The sequence below is a fragment of the Gossypium raimondii genome, chromosome 11 (genome assembly GCF_025698545.1).
Source record: "Gossypium raimondii isolate GPD5lz chromosome 11, ASM2569854v1, whole genome shotgun sequence".
In the NCBI taxonomy this organism is placed as follows: Eukaryota; Viridiplantae; Streptophyta; class Magnoliopsida; order Malvales; family Malvaceae; genus Gossypium; species Gossypium raimondii.
This window is the reverse complement of record NC_068575.1, coordinates 51302722-51326852: the sequence shown is the minus strand read 5'-3', so window position 1 is coordinate 51326852 and position 24131 is coordinate 51302722. Positions and strand designations below refer to the sequence as shown.

General features: G+C 34.6%; 2 protein-coding genes and 1 pseudogene across 3 annotated transcripts; 2 read left to right on the top strand and 1 right to left on the bottom strand.

The window, feature by feature from the left end:
* Window positions 1–10034: 10034 nt before the first annotated feature.
* LOC105803164 (E3 ubiquitin protein ligase DRIP2) lies at window positions 10035–16009 on the top strand. 2 transcript variants are annotated; one of them, XM_012635199.2, is made up of 7 exons: window positions 10036–10634; window positions 11372–11471; window positions 12271–12604; window positions 12769–13211; window positions 13315–13365; window positions 14955–15027; window positions 15502–16009. In XM_012635199.2, exons 1-7 carry the CDS (start codon window positions 10520–10522, stop codon window positions 15676–15678), a joined length of 1293 nt encoding a protein of 430 aa, XP_012490653.1. In that variant the 5' UTR covers window positions 10036–10519; the 3' UTR covers window positions 15679–16009. The 2 variants fall into 2 exon arrangements, with proteins under 2 accessions (XP_052480316.1, XP_012490653.1); XM_052624356.1 differs by lacking the exon at window positions 11372–11471 and having other exon boundaries at window positions 10035–10634.
* A 327-nt stretch (window positions 16010–16336) lies between these two features.
* LOC105803165 (PRA1 family protein E-like) lies at window positions 16337–17123 on the bottom strand (annotated as a pseudogene).
* A 1965-nt stretch (window positions 17124–19088) lies between these two features.
* Window positions 19089–22219, top strand: LOC105803166 (signal recognition particle 9 kDa protein). Its single transcript, XM_012635202.2, has 4 exons — window positions 19089–19310; window positions 19492–19560; window positions 21437–21530; window positions 21992–22219. Exons 1-4 carry the CDS (start codon window positions 19239–19241, stop codon window positions 22063–22065), a joined length of 309 nt encoding a protein of 102 aa, XP_012490656.1. The 5' UTR covers window positions 19089–19238; the 3' UTR covers window positions 22066–22219.
* Window positions 22220–24131: the final 1912 nt, after the last annotated feature.

Here is a 24131-nt window from a genome sequence, read left to right as displayed (position 1 = left end):
TAAACGGGTACAATGTGAGTCAGGTAATGATTCAGAATTTCAGATTGAGACTGATGGTTGTTTATTATTCAGAAGCAGAGTATGTGTACCGAAGAATTGAGCTTATCTGAAGATTTTACGGAGGCACGGTGGTTTTATGTCCGTACATCCGGGAGGTAATAAAATGTATAATGATTTGAAGAAGATGTACTGGTGGCCTGGTATGAAACGTGATATTTCTGAGTTTGTATCAAGATGTTTGATATGTCAACAGGTCAAAGCTGAACATCAGGTACCTTCGGGATTGCTCCAGCCAATTACTATACCGGAATGGAAATGAGAAAGAATTACTATGGATTTTGTGTCAGGATTACCATTGTCACTAAAAAAGAAATATGCCATTTGGGTGATCGTTGATCGATTAACAAAATCAGCACATTTTATTCCGGTACGTATGTATTATTCTCTAGATAAATTGGTTGAACTGTATATATCTGAGATTGTCAGGCTACATGGAGTGCCAATCTCTATTATATCAGATAGAGATCCTCGATTTACATCTCGTTTCTGGGACAAATTGCAAGAAGCATTGGGTACTCAGTTGTATTTCAGCACTGCATTTCATCCTCAGACAGATGGCCAATCTGAGCGTGTAATTCAGGTACTGGAAGATATGCTCCGATGTTGTATATTAGAGTTTGAAGGTAATTGAGAGAAGTGTCTACCTTTGATTGAATTTGCTTATAATAACAGTTATCAGTCCAGTATTAAAATGGCTCCGTATGAAGCTTTGTATGGTAGAAAATGTAGAACACCATTATATTGGACAGAGCTTAGTGAAAAGAAGATGCATGGGGTTGATTTGATCCGAGAAACAGAAGAAAAAGTCAAGGTGATTCGAGATATTCTAAAAGCAGCTTCCGATCGTCAGAAGTCATATGCTGATCTTAAACGAAAAGAGATTGAATTTCAGGTGGGTGATAAGGTATTCTTAAAAGTGTCTCCTTGAAAGAAAGTTCTCCGGTTCGGTAGAAAGGGTAAATTGAGTCCAAGATTTATCGGGCCATATAAAATCATAGAAAGAATTGGACCGGTTGCTTATCGATTGGCGTTACCACCGGAACTCGATAGAATTCATAATGTTTTTCATGTGTCTATGCTACGACGGTATCGATCAGATCCTTCACATGTTATTTCTCCGACAGAAGTGGAGCTTTAGCCGGATATGACTTACAATGAAGAACCGGTCAAGATATTGGCACGGGAAACAAAGGAGCTTAGAAATAAAAACATAAATTTGGTGAAAGTATTATGGCAAAAGCACGGGATAGAGGAAGCGACATGGGAACCGGAGGAGGCAATGAGGAAACAATACCCGAACCTCTTTACTGGTAAGATTTTCGAGGACGAAAATCCTTAAAAGGGGGGAGAGTTGTAATGGCCCAAATTCAAAGTTATCGAAATAGTGGTTTCGTAACCACAAATCCGATTTAAAGATAAATTTATTTTAATATTTTTGAATGAATATTGATATGATAGGAAAATCGTATGAAAATATCGATAGAAAAATTTTACCGATTTAGTGGCTAGTTAGAAAAAGAAATTATTGAAGAAATTGAGTAAAAATAAGGTATCGAGACTCTGATCTAGTAAAACCGAGTCAAAAATAATTTTATAAATAATTATGAAATATTAGTAATATGGTATAAAAATTTCGTTAGAAAATTTTAATGTTTGGATAGTCAATTACGTAAAAAGGACTAAATTGAAAAGGTGTAAAAGTTACTAGAAGGATTAAATAGCTCAATTGTTAAATGAGAAAGGACATAAATTGAAAATAACCCCAAAAGGGGATATTTTGGGCGGCATACGCTGAGAAAAATCAAGAGAATTGAAGAATTAAGGGTAAAATTGGAATATTGCAAAAATTACTTTAAAAGTTAGGACTAAACTGGAATATCTAGAATTCTCTTCATATTTTCTGCATTCCCATCAGCCAAAAACGTCCTAAGGGTTTCTTCAAGCTGTTTTTTCATAATTTTTTCCCCAAGTGAGTTAATTCTTGCCTTTTTCTTGTAATTTTTGTGTTTCTAAGACTTTTACAACTAGGTCCTATTACTAAATTCATTAGTTTTTGATTTTGTGAATGAATTTGAAAGTTGCTATGAATATGTGCTGGAATTTTATGATGAAATAGGATTAAATTGAAGCTTTAATTTGTTTGTGAGATAATTTTATTAGGTAATTTCAATAGAAATTGATTTGGAGGACCTAATTGTGAAAATGTTTGGAATCAAAGTCTAGTGCTGAAATTCTGATTTACAAAGGTTATAAAGTAGTCTAAAGTGATGGGATAAAGTGTTAATTGAAAAAAATCAGCTCAATTGAGAGGTTAATTGAGCAGGGATGAAATTATCATTTATTGAAAGTTTAGGGAAAAATGGTAATTAACATCATATACTAAAACAATTTTGGACAGCAGCAGTACTCTAACTTTGAAAAATCACAAAAAATTGTAGAGATCGAATTAGAGGATGAATAAAATATGAAATTAAAGCTTATTGAGTCTAGTTTCTTATAAAAGAAACGATGTAAGCAATGGAATTGTTAATCATGAGATATAATAGATTTTGTGAGACAAGGTCAGAATGAATTCGGGTTCCCCTATTCTGACTTTGAAAATTCATTAAAAATTGTACAAAAATGATTATGAGTTATAATTTATATGGTTAGAATCCTTAATGAGTATATTTTCAGAAGAAACAAATGGAAACATCATCCGAATTCTGTACTATGAGATAATTAATTTTTTGTGAAGAGAGGTCGGAACTGTCGAACAGTGAAACAGGGGAAACTTTAAAGAATAAACTGTACTTATTGGCTAAACCAAAAATTCTGAAAATTTTATTATAATAAGATATGTGAGTCTAGTTTCAGAAAAAATTAGCGGATCTTAATTTGGAGTTCCGTAGCTCAAGATATAAATAATTTAGTGACTGTGACTCAGTGAGACAGCTTTGAATGCACTATAAATAATAATGGAATTATAGAGAATGTTACATATGAACATGAAAAGTATTAGATTAATGATTAAATTTATTTATTTAGATCCAGAAAATTCAAATACGAAGCAAGATCGAGGAAAAGAAAAAGTTCGGGATTAGTAGATTTTTGGTTACGAACAAGTGTCGAGGTAAGTTCGTGTAACTCGAATTATATTCTTAAATGCTTGAAATATATTTTTCTTGATGTGAATATGATTTAGATGTTTATTGTATGATAATTGATGAATTATTGATATTCTTGATGAAAAGAGAAAATAAATCCCGGTTGAATGAAAGGAAAATTCGATGGATATTTGAAAAAGAATTGACGGTAAAAAGGATCTAGCCCGGACGGGTGATCCTATTCTGATATAACCCTCCCGAAGAATATGTGGAAAATGGATTTAGCCGGACGGATAATCCGAATTAGGTCTGAATTTAGCTTGGGTAGTAATTGGATCCAAGCTCATTAGGTAATTGTCGTTGGGATTTAGCTTTGGGTGGTAATCCCGACAATACTCTATGAGTTTATATTATAGGATTTAGCTCGACCGGTAATCCATTGTAAGGATGAGGTTCGCGGGAGTGTGCTCTTTGAAATGGAAATGTGCGCACATGAATAAGAATTGACGGACCCGGATTAGTACACTAAAGTGTACCTCTGAAAATCCATCGAAATTCCAAGTAGTTCAACGGGATAAATATGGAAAAATAACAAGGAAATGGAAATCATGGAATTGATGAGCTCATCAATCATGGTATAAATTATTGATACATGGAAATTATTGGACTATTTTGAATGTTGAGTTTATGCATGATAGGGGAATAATGTATGGAATGGGTGTATGAATGTTTATTACATTGTATGGAAAATATTAGGTAAGTATAATTCTTGTTACATGAGCTTACTAAGCACAAAGTGCTTATCCTGTTTCTTTTTCCCCTGTTTTGTAGTGTTAAGAGCTCGGAGGTCGGATTTGGTCGGAGAAGCATCACACTATCAACGTCAAGATCTCGGTACATAAAGAAACTTATTTTGGAAATCAATGGCATGTATAAGCTAGTAAAGTAGATGTTAATGTGGAATAAATGTATGGTTAGCCATTGGTATGGCTAACAAATTTTGGTTTTGGCATGTGATGAGATTATCTTATGAATACAATAAATCTATCTTGAAAATATGTTGAAATGGATTTGTTGTGTTGGCTTGGTCTCGGTTTAAAATTAACATGGAGGATTAGATATTAATAAAGGGGTTATATTGAGTTTAAAAAAAATCAGTAAAATCTGGTAATACCTCGTATCCTATTCCGGCGACGGATACGGGTAAGGGGTGTTACACGTGTAGCATTGAAGTTACTTACGTTGATTTAATTCTGATGTGTGTTTTTTCTGTGGCTACCAAATTCTGTTGAATGGGGTCTTTTGAAGTAGTTTTTATTCTTGAAGAGGCTTAAGACAATGTGATCCTCTTTCACCTTATCTTTTTATGCATGACAAATCATCTTCTCACTAATGATTAGTAAATATGAATAGGAAGGGAAAGTGCATGAACTTAAATTGAACCAAAGAAGCATCTCAATTTCTCATTTACCTTGGACTAATGACAACTAGTTCTTCAAAGTTAATAGAAAATCTTGCCAATTCTTGACTTATTATGCTTCTTCTCTTAGCTTTACATCAACTTCAACAAATTTGAGTTTATGTTGAGTAGAAATTGTCATCCAAAATTCAAAACGAAGTTCAAGGGTATCTTATAAGTTAAGACTACAATAGATAAAGGCAAATTGGGCATGGAGCTAAGGTATTGGAATTGATTCTTAGTCTTGATCATGCTAAATGCATTTGAACTTATGATTTCAAGCTTATTTAAGCCTTATATGTCATAATTTGCAAAATGTGGTATTTTGGTATGTTAATGTTGGAGCATGACTTGGAATGATTAAGTTTCATGTAATCAATAAGTGTAAAAGTATTATAAATTTGATTTGACATGATGTTGTGCATTGATAAACTGGTTGAGGTTGGTGTTGATTGAATTTGAAAGGTTGATATGGATGTAAAAAATGTTCAGTAGGAAGCATTAAATAAGTATTAATGTGATTTTTGTCAAAACAAGGGCATTGTTGCGACATAGATCGACAGTGAGTGGTGTTACGATGTAAAGATTTCTGAAGTCGCGACGTAACTCATTGACTGGTAATGTCGCGACGCCATCTCGTAAATTTGAAAAATTTTCAATTAAGCCCTTAACTAACCTCAAGTTAGTAAAAGAGTTTTCACAATATCATATAAGACCCGGAAATGATTGTATGTCATATTGAAATGTGTTTTTTTACAAGTAAGCATGCTGTAATGTTTGAAGTGTATTAGAATTTATTATAGTTGCTTCGGCAACGAATGTAACATCCTGTAGCTTAGATCCGATGATTGGGTCGCGTAAAGGGTGTTACACAAACTCTTATTCAAGGGTGTCAATTAGAATCCCATAACAATGATTAGAGCAACTTCAAAGCTAATAAGTAATACCAAAATGACAAACTTGATATGAGAGTGACCTAGGCTACAAGAATATAATGAAGTGCTTGTACCACCAAGAGAAATGACAACTAACTCATAATATTTTTTCTTGGTTGGAGCATGAGAAACAAACTCACCTCTGACCTCTTGAGTCCTCCTAATCAAAATATCGTAGTTTAAATCATGGTGCATCGTCAATGGGAATTTCCACCATGATAACAGAATGGTTCTTAAATTGTTGCTAACTTGCTTCACTCTAGAGATGGCTACCCATCTAGGAGTCTCCTTGTGTGTCATTTGGGCAAAAGACAAATTGATAGGAAAAATAATCAAAGAGAAGCATATTCCTATTAACTAGAAGCTTAAATCGAGCACATACACACTTTAAGGGAGATGATACAAAACTTGTTTTGGCCTAATGAGAGTCATGAATCACTTTCTTGAGTAACTAGGAAAGCAAGTTTCATTTGTTCAAACAAATTGATAATAGTAGTTCATAAGGCAAGTGTGTGTAGTTTTAGTTATATTTGAATCTGGTATAAAGAACATTTTAATAGAGGAATCAATAATTTAAATTATACAATTTATTTTCAACTATTCCAAATAAACGGAATCAAATTACTTTATTTTTTTTACAAAGCAGACCAATAAAAAATATTTTTCTTTTTTCATTTTTTAAACTTTAAATGAATTTATTGTTACAATAAACGTCGATAATGGTAATATCTAGAACGATCGCAAAACAAAACACACAGATTTTACGTAAAAATTCTTTCGGAAAAAACCACAATGTTGAAAACTGAATGATACAATAGGAGTTTCGACTACATCTATTTAAAAGTTGAAAAACCTTATTCTAATCAATGTCAAGGCGAAGAAATGTAGTTTTATAGTGCCGCATAATCCTTGTCCTTAAGTTCTACACAAATCCCTTTATTTTACTATTATATTTCTTTAACAATGATCCGGATTACACAACTCTAACATTTATCTTATCAAACAAAACCTTAATCCACAACACTTAAACTTTAGATGAAGCTATCACAAATCAAAGAAAATGAAAAAAAAAAGCACCATAAGGGGAAGCAAAGGTAATCATATATTAAACAAACGGGTAATGATACGCCAAAAATTAGAACAAAGGAAGTCTTGAAGATTCATCCCAAGAACACAACGAATCCAAAGACAACAACTTAATGGAAGGCTAACTGCAATTAAATTATATTCAATAGGAAAAGAAAAAACCATTGTTAACCTTAACTATACCATAGAATGGAATGGTTATCCACTATCACCCCAGCTTTTGGCCACATGTACATTTAAATGGTTTTCTTTTTTTCTTTTTTTTTTAGCAGAGTTGGGTCAATTCTGTCATTTTAGTGGACAGGCAAGCAAGATAACAAATTTATAGTGAATGTTAAGGTATGGCATTTTGACCATCCCGATCTATACTGAAATTCTAACCAAATCTTATACAAGTGTCAATGTATCAAAAATCTTGGGATGATTTTTTAGAACAAATTAGGCAGGTAGGATGATTACAATAAAACATTTTTAAGTCGATCACCTCTCTCAATTTCATCCTGCGGTTGGCTGAGTTGCTTCAATTCATGGTTAATGCTGAAACCATATTTGCGTATAAAATCGGTCGTGAGGTTTGCATTTCGGTATCTATGCTGAAATTAGACTTTTCATTGTTGTGTCTCAACAGTGTGAGTCCAAAACCATCGATTTGACTCTCAGATCACTTTCAAATTATCACTCTCTACTATGATTCTTCGAGTTCACTTATTCCACGCTATCAAGATGCCATCAAACAGCATCCGTAATTTAGCTTCGACGACTGAGCACCAGAATTGTTTCAATCTATAGTAGATATAAATAAATGTTAAATTTACAATAATCTCAAAAGACCGATAGAGCAGGCGCCAAATGTTGAGAGCAAAAATAAGTTTCGTTACATTTTCTGTTTACCCTCTATGGATTTCTATTTTCTCTCTTCAATACTGAAACATTTACATTTCCACTATCAGATCAGCCAACCCCAACTCCGATCCATGCACCAAAATATGTCCCTAATTTTCCTACCCTCTGCTCCACCTCTCTCCTTCACAAACCCTAACACTCCCTCTTCTCTCTTCCAAACTCAATAAAATTTCCATTTTTGCTATACTCGGAGGCTCGAGCCTCGAGAGCTGTATTTGGTTCCGGTGGTGGAAATGCAATTTGCTTCGCTGAAGAAGAAAACGACGGTGGCAACAAGCCGGATTACAATAGTCAAAAAGGTTGGCTATATTATATGTCAATGCAATGCTAGATATCTTTATATTCTCGATTCAGTGTTGTCCTATCCTTCCACCATTTTAGGCAGAGAAAAAAGTCACTGGAGGTAACTTTGATTTTAGATCTTTTCCATTTTCCATGGTTTCGAGTTAGATGTTCCTCAAGCAGATCTCATTATATAGACTCTAATGAGTTGATTGCTACACAGTAAAGCTATAATAATTGCAGACGAGGTAATCCATAGGATTTGAATTTTTTAATCAACTTGGAGATGGTATAACTCCGTTCTAATTTGGCTAATTAGTGTTGCAGTATTTATTTGGATTGAGGCAGGTTTTGGCTTCAGAGGTGAGTTGTGTCTTAGTTTATGAACTATTTGATGATAATCCCAATTAATGTTGCGTAACTTAAAAGGTGATTGCCTCAAATAATCTATCATGTTAAGGCCAAGGAGAACACCCGTCGGGTCCCAAGTGATATGAACAGTGGGGAAGAAAATGGTACCACTAATTTTTGATTGGAACGTTTTTGGGTGCTTATATTTGATACCGTCGAGATTTTGGCAGGATTTCTCTATGCATTGTTTGTTTCATAATTTAAGTTTAAGCCATATATTTGAATGGATGAGATTTTTGCTCTGGCAAAATATACATCATTATGCCGTCATATATATAGTAGCTAGGTGGCAAAGTAGTTGAGAACTATTAACACATGCATATTATTAATATGTTTGTTTGTTTTCCTTTGATGTGTTTTGTTTCATGCTCATCATCTGGTAGGCCACTTCAAAACTGTTGTAGAGGAATTAGGAAGGTCAAGGCCTAGTGTTATTGTAATTAGGTGAGGAGCACGCCATCCATCAATTACTTCTCCGCTCGCTATCATCATTAATCATTTCTTTTTCTTTCCCAACTTCAATGACATATACTATAGTTACTATTTCTGATCATCAAACACTGTAGCCTGCTTATTAAATAATTAAGCATTCATTTATCCTGCCCAAAAATTTTGTTTTACCATTTCGTCTTCTGCTTCTAAGGGGATTGCGGTTCAACTCGAATTTTTGAAATGAAAACACATATACTTATTTGTTTTTATTATTATTAAAATTTGAATCACCCTTTGAATAAAATTTCGAAAAGGAAATTGCATGTATTAAATTTGGGTGAATTTTCGAAATTTCAGTAAAATTACTTGGCAACGCCTTTCTTTAACTCCAACGAAATTCTAACAACATCTATATGAGAGTGCATTGCAACACCGACACAGATCAGTCTTTGCCTTATCCATGTGTTGTTTTAAGTGTGAACAGAATAAACACTTCCAGCCCTCTCTGTTTTATATCCGTCAATTCCCAGGTAGCTTTGCCTCGTACCGTCCCCGTTATGTGCGTGCTTGTTTGCTAAGTTGACCAACCAACACCCAGGCCAATGTAGCATGCCTACCTACCATCTCTTTTTTTTTTCTTGTTCATTATAGTGTAGATGCTTTCTTCCCTTTGTTTGCTTTCTGGCATTTGATATAATAAATATTTGATTATGGCATTGTGAATCTAAAAAGACAAAAATATGAAAGAGAGACCTAAATTCAAATTTTGATGATAATATGAATACAAGGGATAATCACAAATTTCAAATGGACATAAATGATATTAAAAATAAAAAAATAAAAAAAATGTATGATTATGTGGTAATAAGTTGGATCCAACTCTTGAAAAATAAAACGGGCCAAATTGAAACGACGTAGTAGTGTAAGAGCCTGCCTAAAGATAGGGTTAGGGAAGTCGCAGCCCTCTTATCTTAATTCCCCTTCCTTCGTGGCACCTGCCCCCCAACTCAAAATTCCAAATCCTAATTGTTGGAGCCGAGCACTTGTTTTAAAATTTTAAATTACTGAATGATATAAATAAATTATAATACAAGAAAAATTCGATGATACTATTACACTATCAACTGGGACTACAATAAAAAAATTTATATAATTGTTTTGATTTTTTCAAATCAATATTTCATCTATTTTATTTTACTTTGTATAAATATTAATGTCTTATTATTTTCTTTCGCACCCAATTTTTTAAAATCCGTCTTAAAGTTATATTTTAATAATATTATAATTCATCCAGAAATTACAAGGTATCAACTCCAACTATATTATTATCAGTATTAGAATTTATAAATCTGAAAAGAAAAAAAAAAACCAAAAGAAAGATTATAAATCTATAAATAAATAAACAAGAGAGAGAGAGAGAGAGAGAGAGAGAGAGAGAGAGACTCTAGGTTCGTCCTCCTTCCTACGACGCCCTCCTTGGTCTTTTCTTTGTATTTCCGTTTGTTGTGTTGCTAGATTCAGATCAGGCTTTGGCCTTGCCTTCCAGCAATCCTACTCCTCCCTTATTCTTCCACGTCAAAAAATCACCTTCTCTCATCCCTCAATCTTTCCCTTTTTCTTCAATCTCAATATCATCCTTCTCCATTTCCATCGTTGCAGATCAAAAACATTCCCCATCTCCTCTCTATATCTCTTACCTTTCCCATTCACCTCTCTGTTTATAATCCCTCAGTATTTCTATCATGGGTTCTGATGCCGCTTTTCATGAAGATATGCACGTAAAGTTTCCTTTGCTTTTTGCTTTTCCTTGACATGCAGTGACACGAGGGGTTTATTCAGATTCAAACTGAGAAGGAGAAGGGCAGATGGCGAATCAGGTCGTCAAAGTGAGGAGAGAAACAATTGCGGCATGCATGACTTGTCCTCTTTGCAATAAGCTTCTTAGAGATGCCACCACCATATCTGAATGCCTTCACACGTGTAAGATTTCTCTCTCCTTTTCTTGTTTCCCTTTCTAAATTTCCTTCATTGTTAGGTCATTTGTTCTCAATTCTTGGAAATTTTCAGTTTTGCTCCTCTTCTGATCTGGGTTGCTCTTGTTTTTCCCGCTTTCTTATCTGGGTTTTTTTTCTTGATTTCGTTTCTTTCCCTCTCTCTTGACTTGTTCGCTGAATGCTCAGTTCTATTGCTGCTTTGTTTCCTATCTCTCTGCTTCTTACCAGTTGGTGCTAAGGCATTTTGCGAGAATACCTTGGTATTAAACTAATGCGTACATATTTGTTGGCGATACAGTTCGGTCATTGGGAAACTGGATTTTCAATGTATTCATTCGTGACTTCTGTTTATTCCAATGTTAATCCGTTTGTTTAAAATTTATAGCTCCCAGTTTTTATTTTCCGCGGCTTCTTACTATCATATACTGTACTTCAAATTTAACAGTGTTCTCCAAAGTTTAGAGCTTTCCTTATTTGATTTTCAAGGCCATAACACGATTCAAACTGTAATATGAATTTTCAATTATGAATTATAATAGAACCAAAACTCTTTTACGAGTTACATAAGAGTTTCAATTGTTTTAGTTGCCTTCACTTTCTCAACTTGTTTCCGCTAAGATCTTCCCTACGATTGATTTATGTGATCTTTATTTCAGTGCCTTGTAAGTCTGTTGAATTAATAATTATAAACTTACGATAGATTACCCTTTTCAATTTATGTAGTTTGCAGAAAGTGCATATACGTTAAGATAGAAGACGAAGAACTAGAGTGTTGTCCGATATGCAACATTGATTTGGGTTGTGTTCCTCTGGAGAAATTAAGGTATCCTTCATTATATATTCTTCTTCTCTACCACCTTCTCTCTGCCTCATATAGTCATCACTAGTAAGTTATATTTTAATTGCTTTCTTCGTGACAATTTTTTTTTTTTTTACATATAAAGTAGTCATTCTAGTTTTAGTCTTGTCAATGCTCCAAAAGATTTCTACTTGAGTACCTGTTTCAAGTGGTTATTGGTGGCGTTTACTGATATCCTATGTATTCCTTAGGATCATTAATCTGTACTAATTAGGAACTCATTCCATCCTTTAGAGGTTTGAAAGTGGCATCTCCTACATGCCGTTCATCTTTTAATTGATTCCATAAATTTCAAATGTAAGGCATTGAATGAAAACTTTGAAGTGGAAAGAGCAGAAATTACAATGCATCTTATTGGAGTCCATGCTTACCAATTTTTCAAAGAAGATAGAAAAACATGAATATCTTTACTAGCAACCAATATTGCTTAGTCTCTCTTCCATCTCCTGAGGTTTATTTGTCTTCCCTTATCTAATAGAGTTGAGTGTATGTAACTTAGCCAATTTCAAGCGAAATGTCTAAGCAGAATCTATCAGTATTATGCAATTGTAAGAACTCATTGCTTTAATAGGATTGTGAATCTCCATGCGGAAATCATGGTGAAATCTGTTCAATTGGGAAAAATTGCACACACCTTCTGGCTTTCCTTAATAATTATTTTGTATATTTCTTTGTTGAGTATCTGCACATGCTTTATGTTGTTTGATCAAAAATTGGGAGAAATCAATGTGTACTGAGATTCTTCTTTGCTTTTGGAAATCAGACCAGACCATAATTTGCAAGATGTGAGGTCCAAAATTTTCCCTTTTAGAAGAAGAAAAGTAAAGGCACCTGAAGTTCTGCCCCTGGTTACAATGCCTACCAGAAGAAAAGAGAGGTCACTCTCTTCATTGGTGGTTAATGCCCCAAAAGTATCAACACAAGCTGCTTTGACTGGAAGGAGAACAAAAGCTGTTGCCAGAAAGGCCAATGCTTTGCGAGGTTCCAGTTTTTCAGTGGAGAGGCCTCTTAAAAGAGAGGATGACTCTATGGAGGAACACCAGGAGAGTGCAAGCTCACCTGAAACGCTAAATAAATTCACTCAAAATAAAAGACAGGTAAATTGAAGCCTGCATATTTTTAGTATGTGATGACTTTTTCTCTCACAAGGTCCAATATTGTTTAGTAGTTCTCTTTTTCTCAAACACTTATTTACCTGAAATGAATTAATGTTTTGGATTATACTGATAATATCTGTTGTCTTTATAAAATTGAAAAACAGTGTATTTCTTCTGCTGAACCTAGCCAACACTTGAATAAAGACGCCAAGAATGGTGATGAATCATGGGATGGGAAATTGGATCTCTGGAAACCTTTGAATTGTTTGGTGGAGGTTGCAAACAGAACCAAGTCCTTCAAGTCTAGTTCACAAGGTTCTGATCCTAAATTAGAACCTACCCATGTCCCCAACATTGAAGCTCAGATGTGCAAAAGCAAAAATAAGGAAGACAAATGCAAAACAAAAATTGAGGATGAAAAGAATATTACTGGTCCTGCAACTTCAGAAACTGTAACTCCAAAAAAGTTACGCAGGATCCGGCGAAAAAGGGCTTCTGGATTTGGGGATTCTGTCCTTTCTCCACAAGCTGTGCTAGATGCATATGACCCAAAGCATGGAAGAAGAATTGGTCCTGTTTGGTTCTCATTGGTGGCCTCTGAGGACCAGTAAGAATTTATTTTGACCTTCAAACTTTAATGTAGTGAAAAGGGAGTTGTCTTAAGATTATTTTTCTTGGTCATAAACTGATTAAAATTTCAATGCTTTCAGGGAAGGAGGTGCTCCCCTCCCTCAGATTCCTGCGAATTACCTAAGGATAAAGTAAGTTCCTTTAGCCGATTCCTTCATGAGTCTTGCAATAGCTTGCTACATATATTCTTCTTCCTTTTGTCTGAAGATCGTAAATTTGATCTGTTGCTTATTAGCACCATGATTCTTACCAGTTAACTGTCCTGTTTTTTGTACCATAATCTCCTGTTATTTTGGCTTGGTGATGGAAAAGAGAACAGACATGTGGGTTGTTACCAATCTAGACTGCTAATGGGATTCAATAAATATTATATGCTGAAGTCTATAAGGTGATAGACAATTTAGAGTTATGAGTTATTCTGGACTGTGAGACCAGAAAGATACTGGTGAAGGCAACGATACATATCTTGGTAGTCTTTCTCCGTAACTTGTACAGACTAAGTTTCACTTCTAGAACTAGGGCCATGGTAGCTACTGAACTCATGGGCAACCGAGTAGATCATGGGCTTGAATTACTTCCACCAATTATGCATGGAAATGCTTACTGGATGACTTATAACTGTCCTGCCTTGTTTACAACATGGATTTAACTAATGGACCTCATACGCTGAGTATCTCCAAGTATTTACGACAACTGATGCTTATAACCAAGAGTCATGAATAAGAAGGCTAGACATTAGAGTATAGATAGAAATAAAGCACTGGTGAGAGCAACAACCATTATTAGTAGTCGAGTGTTACCTTTTAGACAGCATTTTCTTATCAACCTTTGGTAATGTTAATGTTCATCAACTTGTCTAGAAAGCATTTGGCCAGGGTGTGGGTGGTTATATAAGGATCTGGTAAGCCTATGATAAAAACACAAAATGCACATAAAAGTGTGGTAAGACGAGTAATAGTTGGATAAAAATTACTTTTGTTTTAGATTGTTTTATATGAAAATGGTCTCTCTAGTTCTATTGTTAATCCGACTTCTATCCACGGATTATGGGTAATTTTCTCCCCCTCTTTTAAGCTCTCTTTAAAGGTGCTTTTACTTGGTGAAATCATTTTATGACTTGGTTATTTTCGCTCATTTTCTACTTTAACTTAAATCATTTAGGCTTGCGTTCCAGACATTGTAATGGTCAAATTAGTGTCGAGCAGATCATGTGATTAAAAGGGGCACTTTGATCCTGGTTTTCATTTACTTATATAAGTTCCTTATTTTGTAAGGAGTGAGGACTTATCATCGACTAACTTTACATTAGATTCCTTATTGGAATCCGAAAGCAATTACGACAAGACTGCAAGCTGAGTATATCTTTTGTGGTCATGCTTGGAAACTACTCAATATAAATTTGAAAACTGAAAAAAGCGACATGATGAACAGTTAGGCCCTGAACAACCTGTGTGTTTTGTGAAATGAATTATGTTGTTTTCATACATATTTAATTTAGGTCGTGTGGTCTGTGGGATGATGCCTGCGTTTTTCACTTAGAGTTTTGAACTGAATGATAGTTACCTGTCAGTGTCACTTTAGATACGGCCCCATCTTCTGTAACCATTTTGGTTAAACTGTTTTTCAATAAAGTTTTGCTACAAAACCCTAAAAGTTTTTAACTTTCTGATTTTTTGAAACTGTAGAATGCTTCATATTTGTTTATTTGTTACTGTGTCAGGGATGGAAATATGCCTGTTTCTTTTATTCAAAAATACCTGATGAAGAAATTGGACCTTACCGATGAAGCTGAGGTAAGTCAATCTATCCTTGAATGTTCTCTGATGATACACTAAGAAGAAATTTGGCCAAAATGATTTTAGCTTCTTTTGGGTTTTCAATGTCTACTTCCTTCAACGAGGCATTTCTAGAATATGATAAACTGCTTTTTTTTTTTTCTTATGCATGAATATTTCGAAACATGGTTAGAAAAGAATAATTGCAAGCCTTATTCTTCACTTTGTTGAGAGCATGCATATGGCATACCCATATATGCGCGTCAAACTAGTCCAACATTCCTCTCACTACCTGAACAAATTTCCTCATTCAACCACCAGAATTACTTTAGTCATTTGTTGTGGTTAAGGTTCTTTATCTCAGAAACTAGGAATCATTTAAAAGTTGAGATGTGGGAGTTTCTCAAGTTTCCAACTAAATGTGAGAAGAAAGTGGTTGTATCATCTATATTTACATTTTGGTATGTATAATGTGTATACTTATATTGGCAGGTTGAAATCAAATGCATGGGACAACCTGTGCTTCCCACACTGCAGTTGTATAATTTAGTGGATTTGTGGCTACAAACAGCATCGACATCACAACGTGTAGCTGCATCTGTGGGTTCTTGTGCAAAGGATTTTGTAATGGTATTGGCATACGCTCGAAAAGTGTCAGGGCAACAATAAAGCGTTGTTTCATTCTTTTCCCACCACGTCAATAATCTTAAATGCAAACATAGATGATATGTATGAGTCATTATTGGAATCTTGATGGGGCAAATAGAGTAGGACATTTTGATGCGGCATGTATTCTGTGATGGCATATGTTGGGTGAGTTGTTGTTCTTTATACCAATTCTTGATTTCACAGTATACTCGGTAGGTCTTCTTTTTCAATGTCTGAAAGAAAATTATAAAATGGGTTGATCAATTAAAAGTATAGTTGGAATTATGTAATTACCCATTGTATTGCCCAAATTAAAATAAAGTAAGATTGATGGTTTTTATTTTTGCTTCAATTTGTAACTATCTTACCAACTAGTATAAATTAATATAGATTAGTGCTCGTATTTACAAATTGTTTCACTTTTCTTTTCATTTACTCTCTAATATTCACTTATTTATTCCTTTTAAGCCAATTTTAAAACATTTTTTATAATAGAATTAACTTGAAACCTAAACCATATCGGTAAAATAAGTCAACATAACTCAATAAACTTTTGAAAATAAAATATTTCAATAGATATGGAAATGTATATTTATCTGTAATTAGCTTTACTACTCCTTGGTGATGAGGTTAGTATATTTTTATTATTTTAGAAGATTAAGAATTTATAATTTTAAAATATAGAGAAATTGGAGGGATTCATACTTCCAGTTTAGGAATTCAGATGGATACAGTTGCGTGCTGTAGTACAGACACCAAATCCAAACTTATTACTTAAAATGCCAAATCCTAACTAAACCCACATTAATTTTTTTAACAAAGGCAAAATGAAAGCAGCTTGATACAATAGCAAAGAATCAGTTCACCTTTAAATGACTAATTAGGAAGGGCTGCCCACAACCGAAACCAGCCCCACATCGCTACCGTCCGCTTCACCCGAGTACAAATCCTCCGTTCCCCTCAACGCAGCGTGTGCCGTGTAGTCCCACGATCAAAGCTCCCATCAAAATCGAAACCAACACGTTCAACCAAACGTCGGTGAGAACCAGAGCTACGATCGTAATTACGCCGAGGATCGCCAGCACGAGGCGGTCGTCTATCGGACGGTTGAGAATGTACAAGGGATCGCCTCGGAAAAATAGAGGAAGAACCAAGCCACGAATACGACCAAGAAGACAATCATGGAGATTGGGTGCCATAGGAGGCCGAGGAAGAGGACCGCCAGGATTAGCATGGAGTAGTTAACGCGGAAGTAGTTCAGGTTTCGCTTCATGCGGGCGGCGGCGTCGCCGGATGACAAGGGGGTAGCGAATGATGTGAAGGAAAGGAACTCGCGCCACGGGCGACGGGTGAAGGCAGAGTGGGTGGCGCGTGCGAAGAACGCCATTGTGGGTGGGGATTGCGAGAGAATTTTTATTTTTTTAAGATCACGGTAGTTTTATTTAGGAAGTTTACTTTTGGGTAATATATCACAGAAAAATCCCTCAAAAACTACTATGTTATTTTTAAATGGCCTAATTATAAACTAACCCTCAATATTTATATTTATTTTGCCAATTTAGCCCTTATCTTTTTTCTGAGTTGGTCATTGAACTTTCAGAAAAATAACCAAATCACTTTTCTTTAAAAGAAATGATGTCTAAAACTTTAACTTTTAAGCAATGTGACATTATTTATCTTATTTATTACGTTGATAAATAATTCAAAATTAAAAAATGAAAAATCAAAATTGAAATTAGTATGGAATACATGTGGGCTGTCATGCTTAAAATTTAACATTTTAGCTAGTATTCTCGTTAAAAAATCATTTCAACTCTTTTTAAAAGTTGATAGCTAAATTTAACTAAAATAAAAAGAATAAGGGTCAAATTGATAAAAAATGTAAACATTAATAACTAAATTTATCATTATTTCCTTTAAATCTTTATACTTATTTTATAAATAAATAACCCTTTAATATGTGATATTTACCCATTAAAACCCTTAATTTTAATTTAGGTAATTTTTAAATCTTTTTATTTTATCTGTGCACACTCATAATTTTAATCTACCAAACACTATAAAAAAGAAATGTATTCCCATTCATTTAATTTTAGTTTTATTCTCATAAATTTAGATTGGTGTTGATTCACCCAAAACATAAAAACTCTACTTTAATAGTTATCAACAGGCGCGATAGCTAACCCTCTTCAACTTCATTGTATCTGCCAACAGCCATGCTACTCTCTCAATACCTAGACAGGAGGAAATAGTAAATATGTAAGCTAATTCAGTACATTGTTACATCAATCATATATGTTCAACTTCAATGCAGACCTCGTCAGTGTGATGATCCACCCCTTTCTAGGGATGCTTTGTTATTTGCCGATATGATCCTCTCACCAACTTCCTCTATTTTGCAATGAAATGAAATGTTGTGTTTGTTAAAAAGATCATGATAGTTTCAGGATACATTTCCAGCAACATATAAAAATTATTAAGTAGGTAGGATATTCCTTCTCACTTCGTGCTTCTTCTAGGTTTTTAAATATTTGATTTTTATGTAACTTCTATAAAAACAAGATGTTGATTAGGTGAAAAGGAGGTTGATTGAAACTAATGTAAAAAAAAGTTCATATTCTAAGTGGTAGGAAACGTCTACCAGATAGAAAACAGCTCCAAAGCAATTACTCTGTGGATCTTTAAAATGGTAATGGAAAACTGTGAATTAGGATGGTTGGAAGCGAAACTTGAGAAGCGCTTGTGAGCGAAGATCATGTATTTGCTGCCGATTAGTCATGTGGAGATAACTTTTTTAAAAACAACAATACACTCTTATTTTTATGTTTTATTTTAATAAAACATTTAAAACCTAAGTGGAAGATGAAAACATTTATAGAAGAATAATAATTATAAATTTTAAAAATGAGATTAAATCTCCCCACCAAGAAAATAATGTTTAATATTTATAAATTCTTAACAAATATTCAAGCGGGAGGTTGATATAAAAAAAGGTTTAACTATGTGACGCAATTAAAAATTACCAACATAATAAAAAGAGAAGATATTACCCACCATTATTATGGTTTTCACATTAACTATTTTGAGTATCCAGGCTTAATATATAGATTAGTCTGATAATTCATCTTAAAATAATTTTTAAATTACATTAATCTCTAAACTTGGCATCTGTATGGTTAATATCATTTTACATTTGAACAATTAGATGACGTAGCCAAACACAAATATGACACGCAGACAAACAGTGGAATGACACATGTCTTCCGCTTTAAAGCTCGAGAAATTTCGAATTCCAACCTGCTCGTTCGCAACCTCTAAAAATATTAGTTCTGGCTATCGGATGTTAATAAATTCAAACCGCAGCGTTTTGCTGATATTAGTCGGTCCCACACACACTGTTGTATGTTTTCTGTGTACTCGAGGCGAGCTCTATTGGTTAAACCGCAATATTTGTAGTACACAAAATCCGCCATTTCAAGACCCCCCCGCTAAAAGGGGAAAAAATATCATTTAAAGGAAAAACTCTGAGTCTGACGACGATCTGCACATTGAAATTCGCTTGTTCTCGGATTGACGTCGCTATGGTTTATATAACATCGTGGGACGAATTTGTCGAGAGAACTGTACAGTTGTTCCGTGCCGATCCTGAATCTGTATGTTAACTTTACTCTCCCTCTTTTGCTCTATGCCCTTCTCTATGAATCATCATTGTTGTTATATAATAAGGAAAGTTTCGGGCTGGTTTACAGTTCTTGATTTTCTAAGTTTCAGATATGATTTTTACCTATTTTCTATTTGGGGTTCATTTTTCTGGATTTGGATCGGGGAACCTAGACGCGGTATTGCATGAAGTACCGACATTGTGATGGCAAATTGGTTTTGAAGGTTACTGATAACAAAGAGGTATGAATTGAGTTTCCTTAATTGTTCATGATGTTGGCTTTGATTGATTCCATTGTTATGGTGAAGTGTTAAATCGATGTTTATTCCCTCAGAATTAGGTTAGATTTGGGATTAATTAAGGAAATGTGTGGGAATCTGAACATCTGTTTTCCTTGAATGAATTTGCTCATATGCTTTATGCGGGTAACGTACTTCACATTATATCTCTTTTAGCTTTCTTGCTGAAATTGCAGCAATGATTTCCTATTCTTTTTTTTCTTTTTTCTTTTTTTTTTTTCTGTTTCTTTATTGTTTCTTAGTAAGGAATTTGATGGCATGATCACGTTGTTGAGGGAAAAAGAAATCGGCAAAGCAAAACTGTTGATCAAAGATAGTGGAAGACCTAGGTTTCTTGAAATAGCCTTATGAACCTTGTCCATACGGCCCCCTGGTAAAGTTTCTTCTTAGTTATGTTACTTGGACTTGGATGTGCCAGGATTCAGGAATGTGTCCTATGTGGGTATGTTTTATTTTTTAAAAACTTTTCAACGTATTAGGAGAATATGCGTTAGACACAGTGTGAGAGACAGATACTTTAAGAAAAAACGAAGAGCTGGAGTAACATAGCTTCTTAGGTTCCTACTTTCCTATATTTTTTTGAGCCAAGTTATCGAGGCTATACAGAAGAAATAGCACTGATACTGATTCTTTTTTCCATTTCTGGCCCCAAATTAGAGAAATATTATTGCACATTTGACTATTTCGTAAGGAATGATAATGCATGAGTGAATTTTGGGAGTGGCCATATTCTATGTTTGTCAGTTTTCCTCAAACTCTTGGCTGGAAGAGCAAGGTTAGGGTTCCTTTCAAAGATCTTTAGGAATTTGTTTCTATGAGGTTAGCATTAACTGTTTAAGTGATGCAGTTTGGCGCTACTGATGAAATTTTGTATTATATGAGTGAAATATTCCATGTGACTCGAGTCTTTCCTTGTTTTGAGATCTTGAAAAATCCTTAACATTATACGTTCTTTCCGTGAAATCTGAATTGCTCAGTTGTGTTCAGATAAGTTTGAGTGTTAAATTGATTTCTTTAACCTGCATGTATTAGTCTATACTTGAAATCATGAATTGAAAGGTGATAAAGGTATAAAAATTTAACTCTGCCAGTTGTATCTGACCTATGTGTCATTGGGTGATCCGTTATCTGAACATACATCCTTATAACTTCGTATGTTTTAAAGGTTAGTTACAATTTGAGGATTGAGGATATGATGGCAGAAAAGGGTCAATTGTACATTCTGACCTGAATATCTCAAGATTAAATGATGCAAGAGCATAATTGAAGTCTGCTCAATCGTCTTCAGTTTTTAGGTTTAGAACTTAGTCCTAAGGTCCAATGTGCTGTGATGGCTATGGTTAGATATGGACTTGTGGTGAAGGATGCAGTAGATAAGAACCCCAGGTTGCTCAAATATCTCAAGTTGAATGTTTAAGAGCCTAATTGGAACCTGCAGGCTGCAGCTATTAGCTTTTGGATTATTTTAAAGGGTCAAGTTAATTGAGGGATCACTTGTAAAAGTAGTATAACTATAATCAGCTTGATAGGCAAATATCAGACAATGACAATTAAATCTCGATTCTGCTTCTGTCTCCCTCTTCGTGCCTTTCTAGTCGTATATCATCTCAGTAAATATGATATTCGTAACTAGTGTACCTGTATTTAGTTAACGTTTTTTGTTTTAATCTTCTACTGTCTCTTTTGCCTTGGAATTTTTTAGGTAAAGTATTAATAGGTTGTAACCTTTAGACTTTTGAATGAGGTGCATGGCATCTCGATTTGTTTATGCTATATGCCACGTGGTTTGCTCATGATGAACTATTTGACATGTTATCAGTGCCTCAAGTTCAAGACAGATCAAGCACAGGACGCAAGGAAGATGGAGAAACTGAACAATATATTCTTCACTTTGATGGCTCGGGGACCAGATGGTATTGTTTTTTCTTATCTTTGTAATAAGAATAGCTTATCTATGTCGAATATATAGCATGCACAAATCATCAATTATTGGATGAAGATCAAGTGGCAGCATGCTATTCAAACTTAATCCTCTCTAAGAGCCTAATAAAGAAAGAGGGGGGGGGGGGGAGAAGAAGAAGAAAGGTTTGGGAATGATAATTTATGTAGCCAATGGCTTTTTGCTAGGATGTCCATATTCCTGCTAGTAGTTGTCTCTTAAATATCTTAAATTTAAAGTGTACAGAAAATGGCTTGGAGTATCTTTGACATACAGAGAATCCATAATCAAGAAATTCGGATAAGATACTGGAAATCCCGTGGTGGTCCTATGGATTACTGTTATGAACGAAATTTCACTACGTATCCTTTTATCATTTATCAGTGCATAGTTTTGTATGTGGACTAACTAGTACCGTTCTTCCTTCTGATGCAGTGGACATGTCAGAAATTACAGGGAAAGAACAGGAAGCACAGCCGGTGAAGAAAGGAAGGGGAAGAAAACAATAGCTTGATTTGCTGGTAGACATATAAATGGTTTTGAGCAAACGTGATTGGACTCGATGAATTTTAGAGGAATTTTGTGACTTACGATTTGAAAATGCTGGGATTGTCAAAATTTTCCTGAAAGAAATTTAAAGAACATTCCTAATTTTCTGATTCACCTTTTGTAGTGTAAGCTACAAGTGTACAAGTATAACTATGGGTCTTATTGAGGTGGGTGGGAGTTAAGCTCTCAATCCATAGCTAAACATGTGTGGAAAAGCAGAGTGGGCGGTGGACCATCTCGCCAGGGTGTAGACACTTGAAGTTGAATACTACACGATTCTCCATCTGAATCATATGATATCATCTCATTAATTGAAGCGTGGCATGGAGTAATTACGAACCCCTAAGAAACACCTCCTCCAAACGTTTACACACTGCAAAAGGGGGCCAAACCCAAAACCCCTTTTTTTCTTTTCCGCTATCCAGCCTTGGCACACAACTGTGTACTCGCTGTACACGAGTGTGAATGTGTAGTCAATATCTATGCCGCTTGTGTTTTATCCTTCTCTGCCAAACTCTCAGTTCATACTCATAAACCACGAGGCACAAGTGACGTTCATGAAGTTACTCAGCGTTCACTAAGTTGTGAAGTGGGTCTCTTCTCTCTTCTTTCGGCCTTTGCAAGCATATTTAGAGACTCGTACGTTGGGACTGTTTGTTGTTTAATAATCACAATTCGCATAATGGAGGAGCATGCATGAGGTTGATTGAATGAGAACAGTATAATGAAATTCATTCCTAAACATACCATACCTTTCATGCAAACGTTTTCAGTAACAAGCAGACAATATTTGGATGACCCATCAAATCTTGGTCTCTACTAGTACTAATTTTAAAGCAGGAACAGTCGGCCTTTTTTTTTTAAAAAAATGGGTGGGGTGGGGGACAGACGAGCCTTTTTTCTCCCAAGGTTTCTCGTCTCCTTTCACTGCTGAAGTTCATTCAAAAAGAGCAACTTAAATGCCAAGAGGCCAAAAGACAAACCCATGCAAAAGAAAAGAAAAAGAAAACCAAAGGCAAACTCTAATCATGCTCCACCTTAAAAGCTCTTACTCGGCTCTCCTCAGATCCCAATACACTTGTTTGCTTTATTTCGCTTTAGAAAAAAAAATCCATGTGACGATTAAAAAAAGGCATGTGAAATCCCAACAACACTCTTTTTACTTTCCCTCACTAACTATTTGAAAACGCCAAGGGGTAGAGTAGGGGAAAAAAAGATGGAGAAAATATTCCTCCAATAAGAGGGAAAGATGGAGGGGATGTTTTTGGTGGGTATAAGCTGAGACAAAATGCTGCTTTATTTCTTTATAGGAAGATGGTATGTTTGGGAGGAGAACTTCTGGTTTTGGAACTCCTAAATTATAATAATCAGACTCACAATCTCATTATAAGTTTTAATCATATCTGCTATTTTTGATACAATACCTAGAATTAGGTATAACCCTTTCCCAATCCATAAATAAGAGGATAATGTGTTTCAGCGCACTTGAACCCAAGTCCTCTTACATTAGAATAATAATCATGCCAATCGAGTTAATACTCAATCGGCAAAGCTATATCTGACTTGATAAACAATAATTTTTTTATATTTTTAATCAAAATAGAATGATATTTTTAAATTTTTTTCATGATAATATTAATATTTTTTAGATGTAATTATGTTAAAGCAAATGTTGATATAAAATTTATTATTACAAATTAAAAGAAAGTGAAATTATATCAATAGAGTTTGAGCTGATCATTGGGTGTCAATAAGAGGCTAGTTCTCTTTTATAAAAGGTATTTTGGTAATTATATTGGGGTAGGATGGGTTGTTTTTTTTTCTAAATTCACTCTGCTTTGCTTTATTTCAAAACTGATATTTTGATAAATTTTTTATCATCCCAAAACAAGGCTAATTTTTTAAAGTCCATATTGAGAGGGAGGCCTGACTCACTTGGGGAGAAGCATACAAATTGTCTTGTGCTAAAGGCTAACAAATCCCTCAATATTTTCTAGGACATGGGTTCAAAGTCTGTCTTGACATT

Bases quoted from the DNA above. Each gene is read 5' to 3' on its own strand.
- LOC105803164 (XM_012635199.2), top strand. From the start codon at position 10,520: ATGGCGAATCAGGTCGTCAAAGTGAGGAGAGAAACAATTGCGGCATGC. The intron at 10,635-11,371 runs GTAAGATTTCTC...CAATTTATGTAG, and splicing joins ATCTGAATGCCTTCACACGT to TTTGCAGAAAGTGCATATAC. The intron at 15,028-15,501 runs GTAAGTCAATCT...TTATATTGGCAG, and splicing joins ACCTTACCGATGAAGCTGAG to GTTGAAATCAAATGCATGGG.
- LOC105803166 (XM_012635202.2), top strand. From the start codon at position 19,239: ATGGTTTATATAACATCGTGGGACGAATTTGTCGAGAGAACTGTACAG. The intron at 19,561-21,436 runs GTATGAATTGAG...ACATGTTATCAG, and splicing joins AGGTTACTGATAACAAAGAG to TGCCTCAAGTTCAAGACAGA. The intron at 21,531-21,991 runs GTATTGTTTTTT...CTTCTGATGCAG, and splicing joins GATGGCTCGGGGACCAGATG to TGGACATGTCAGAAATTACA.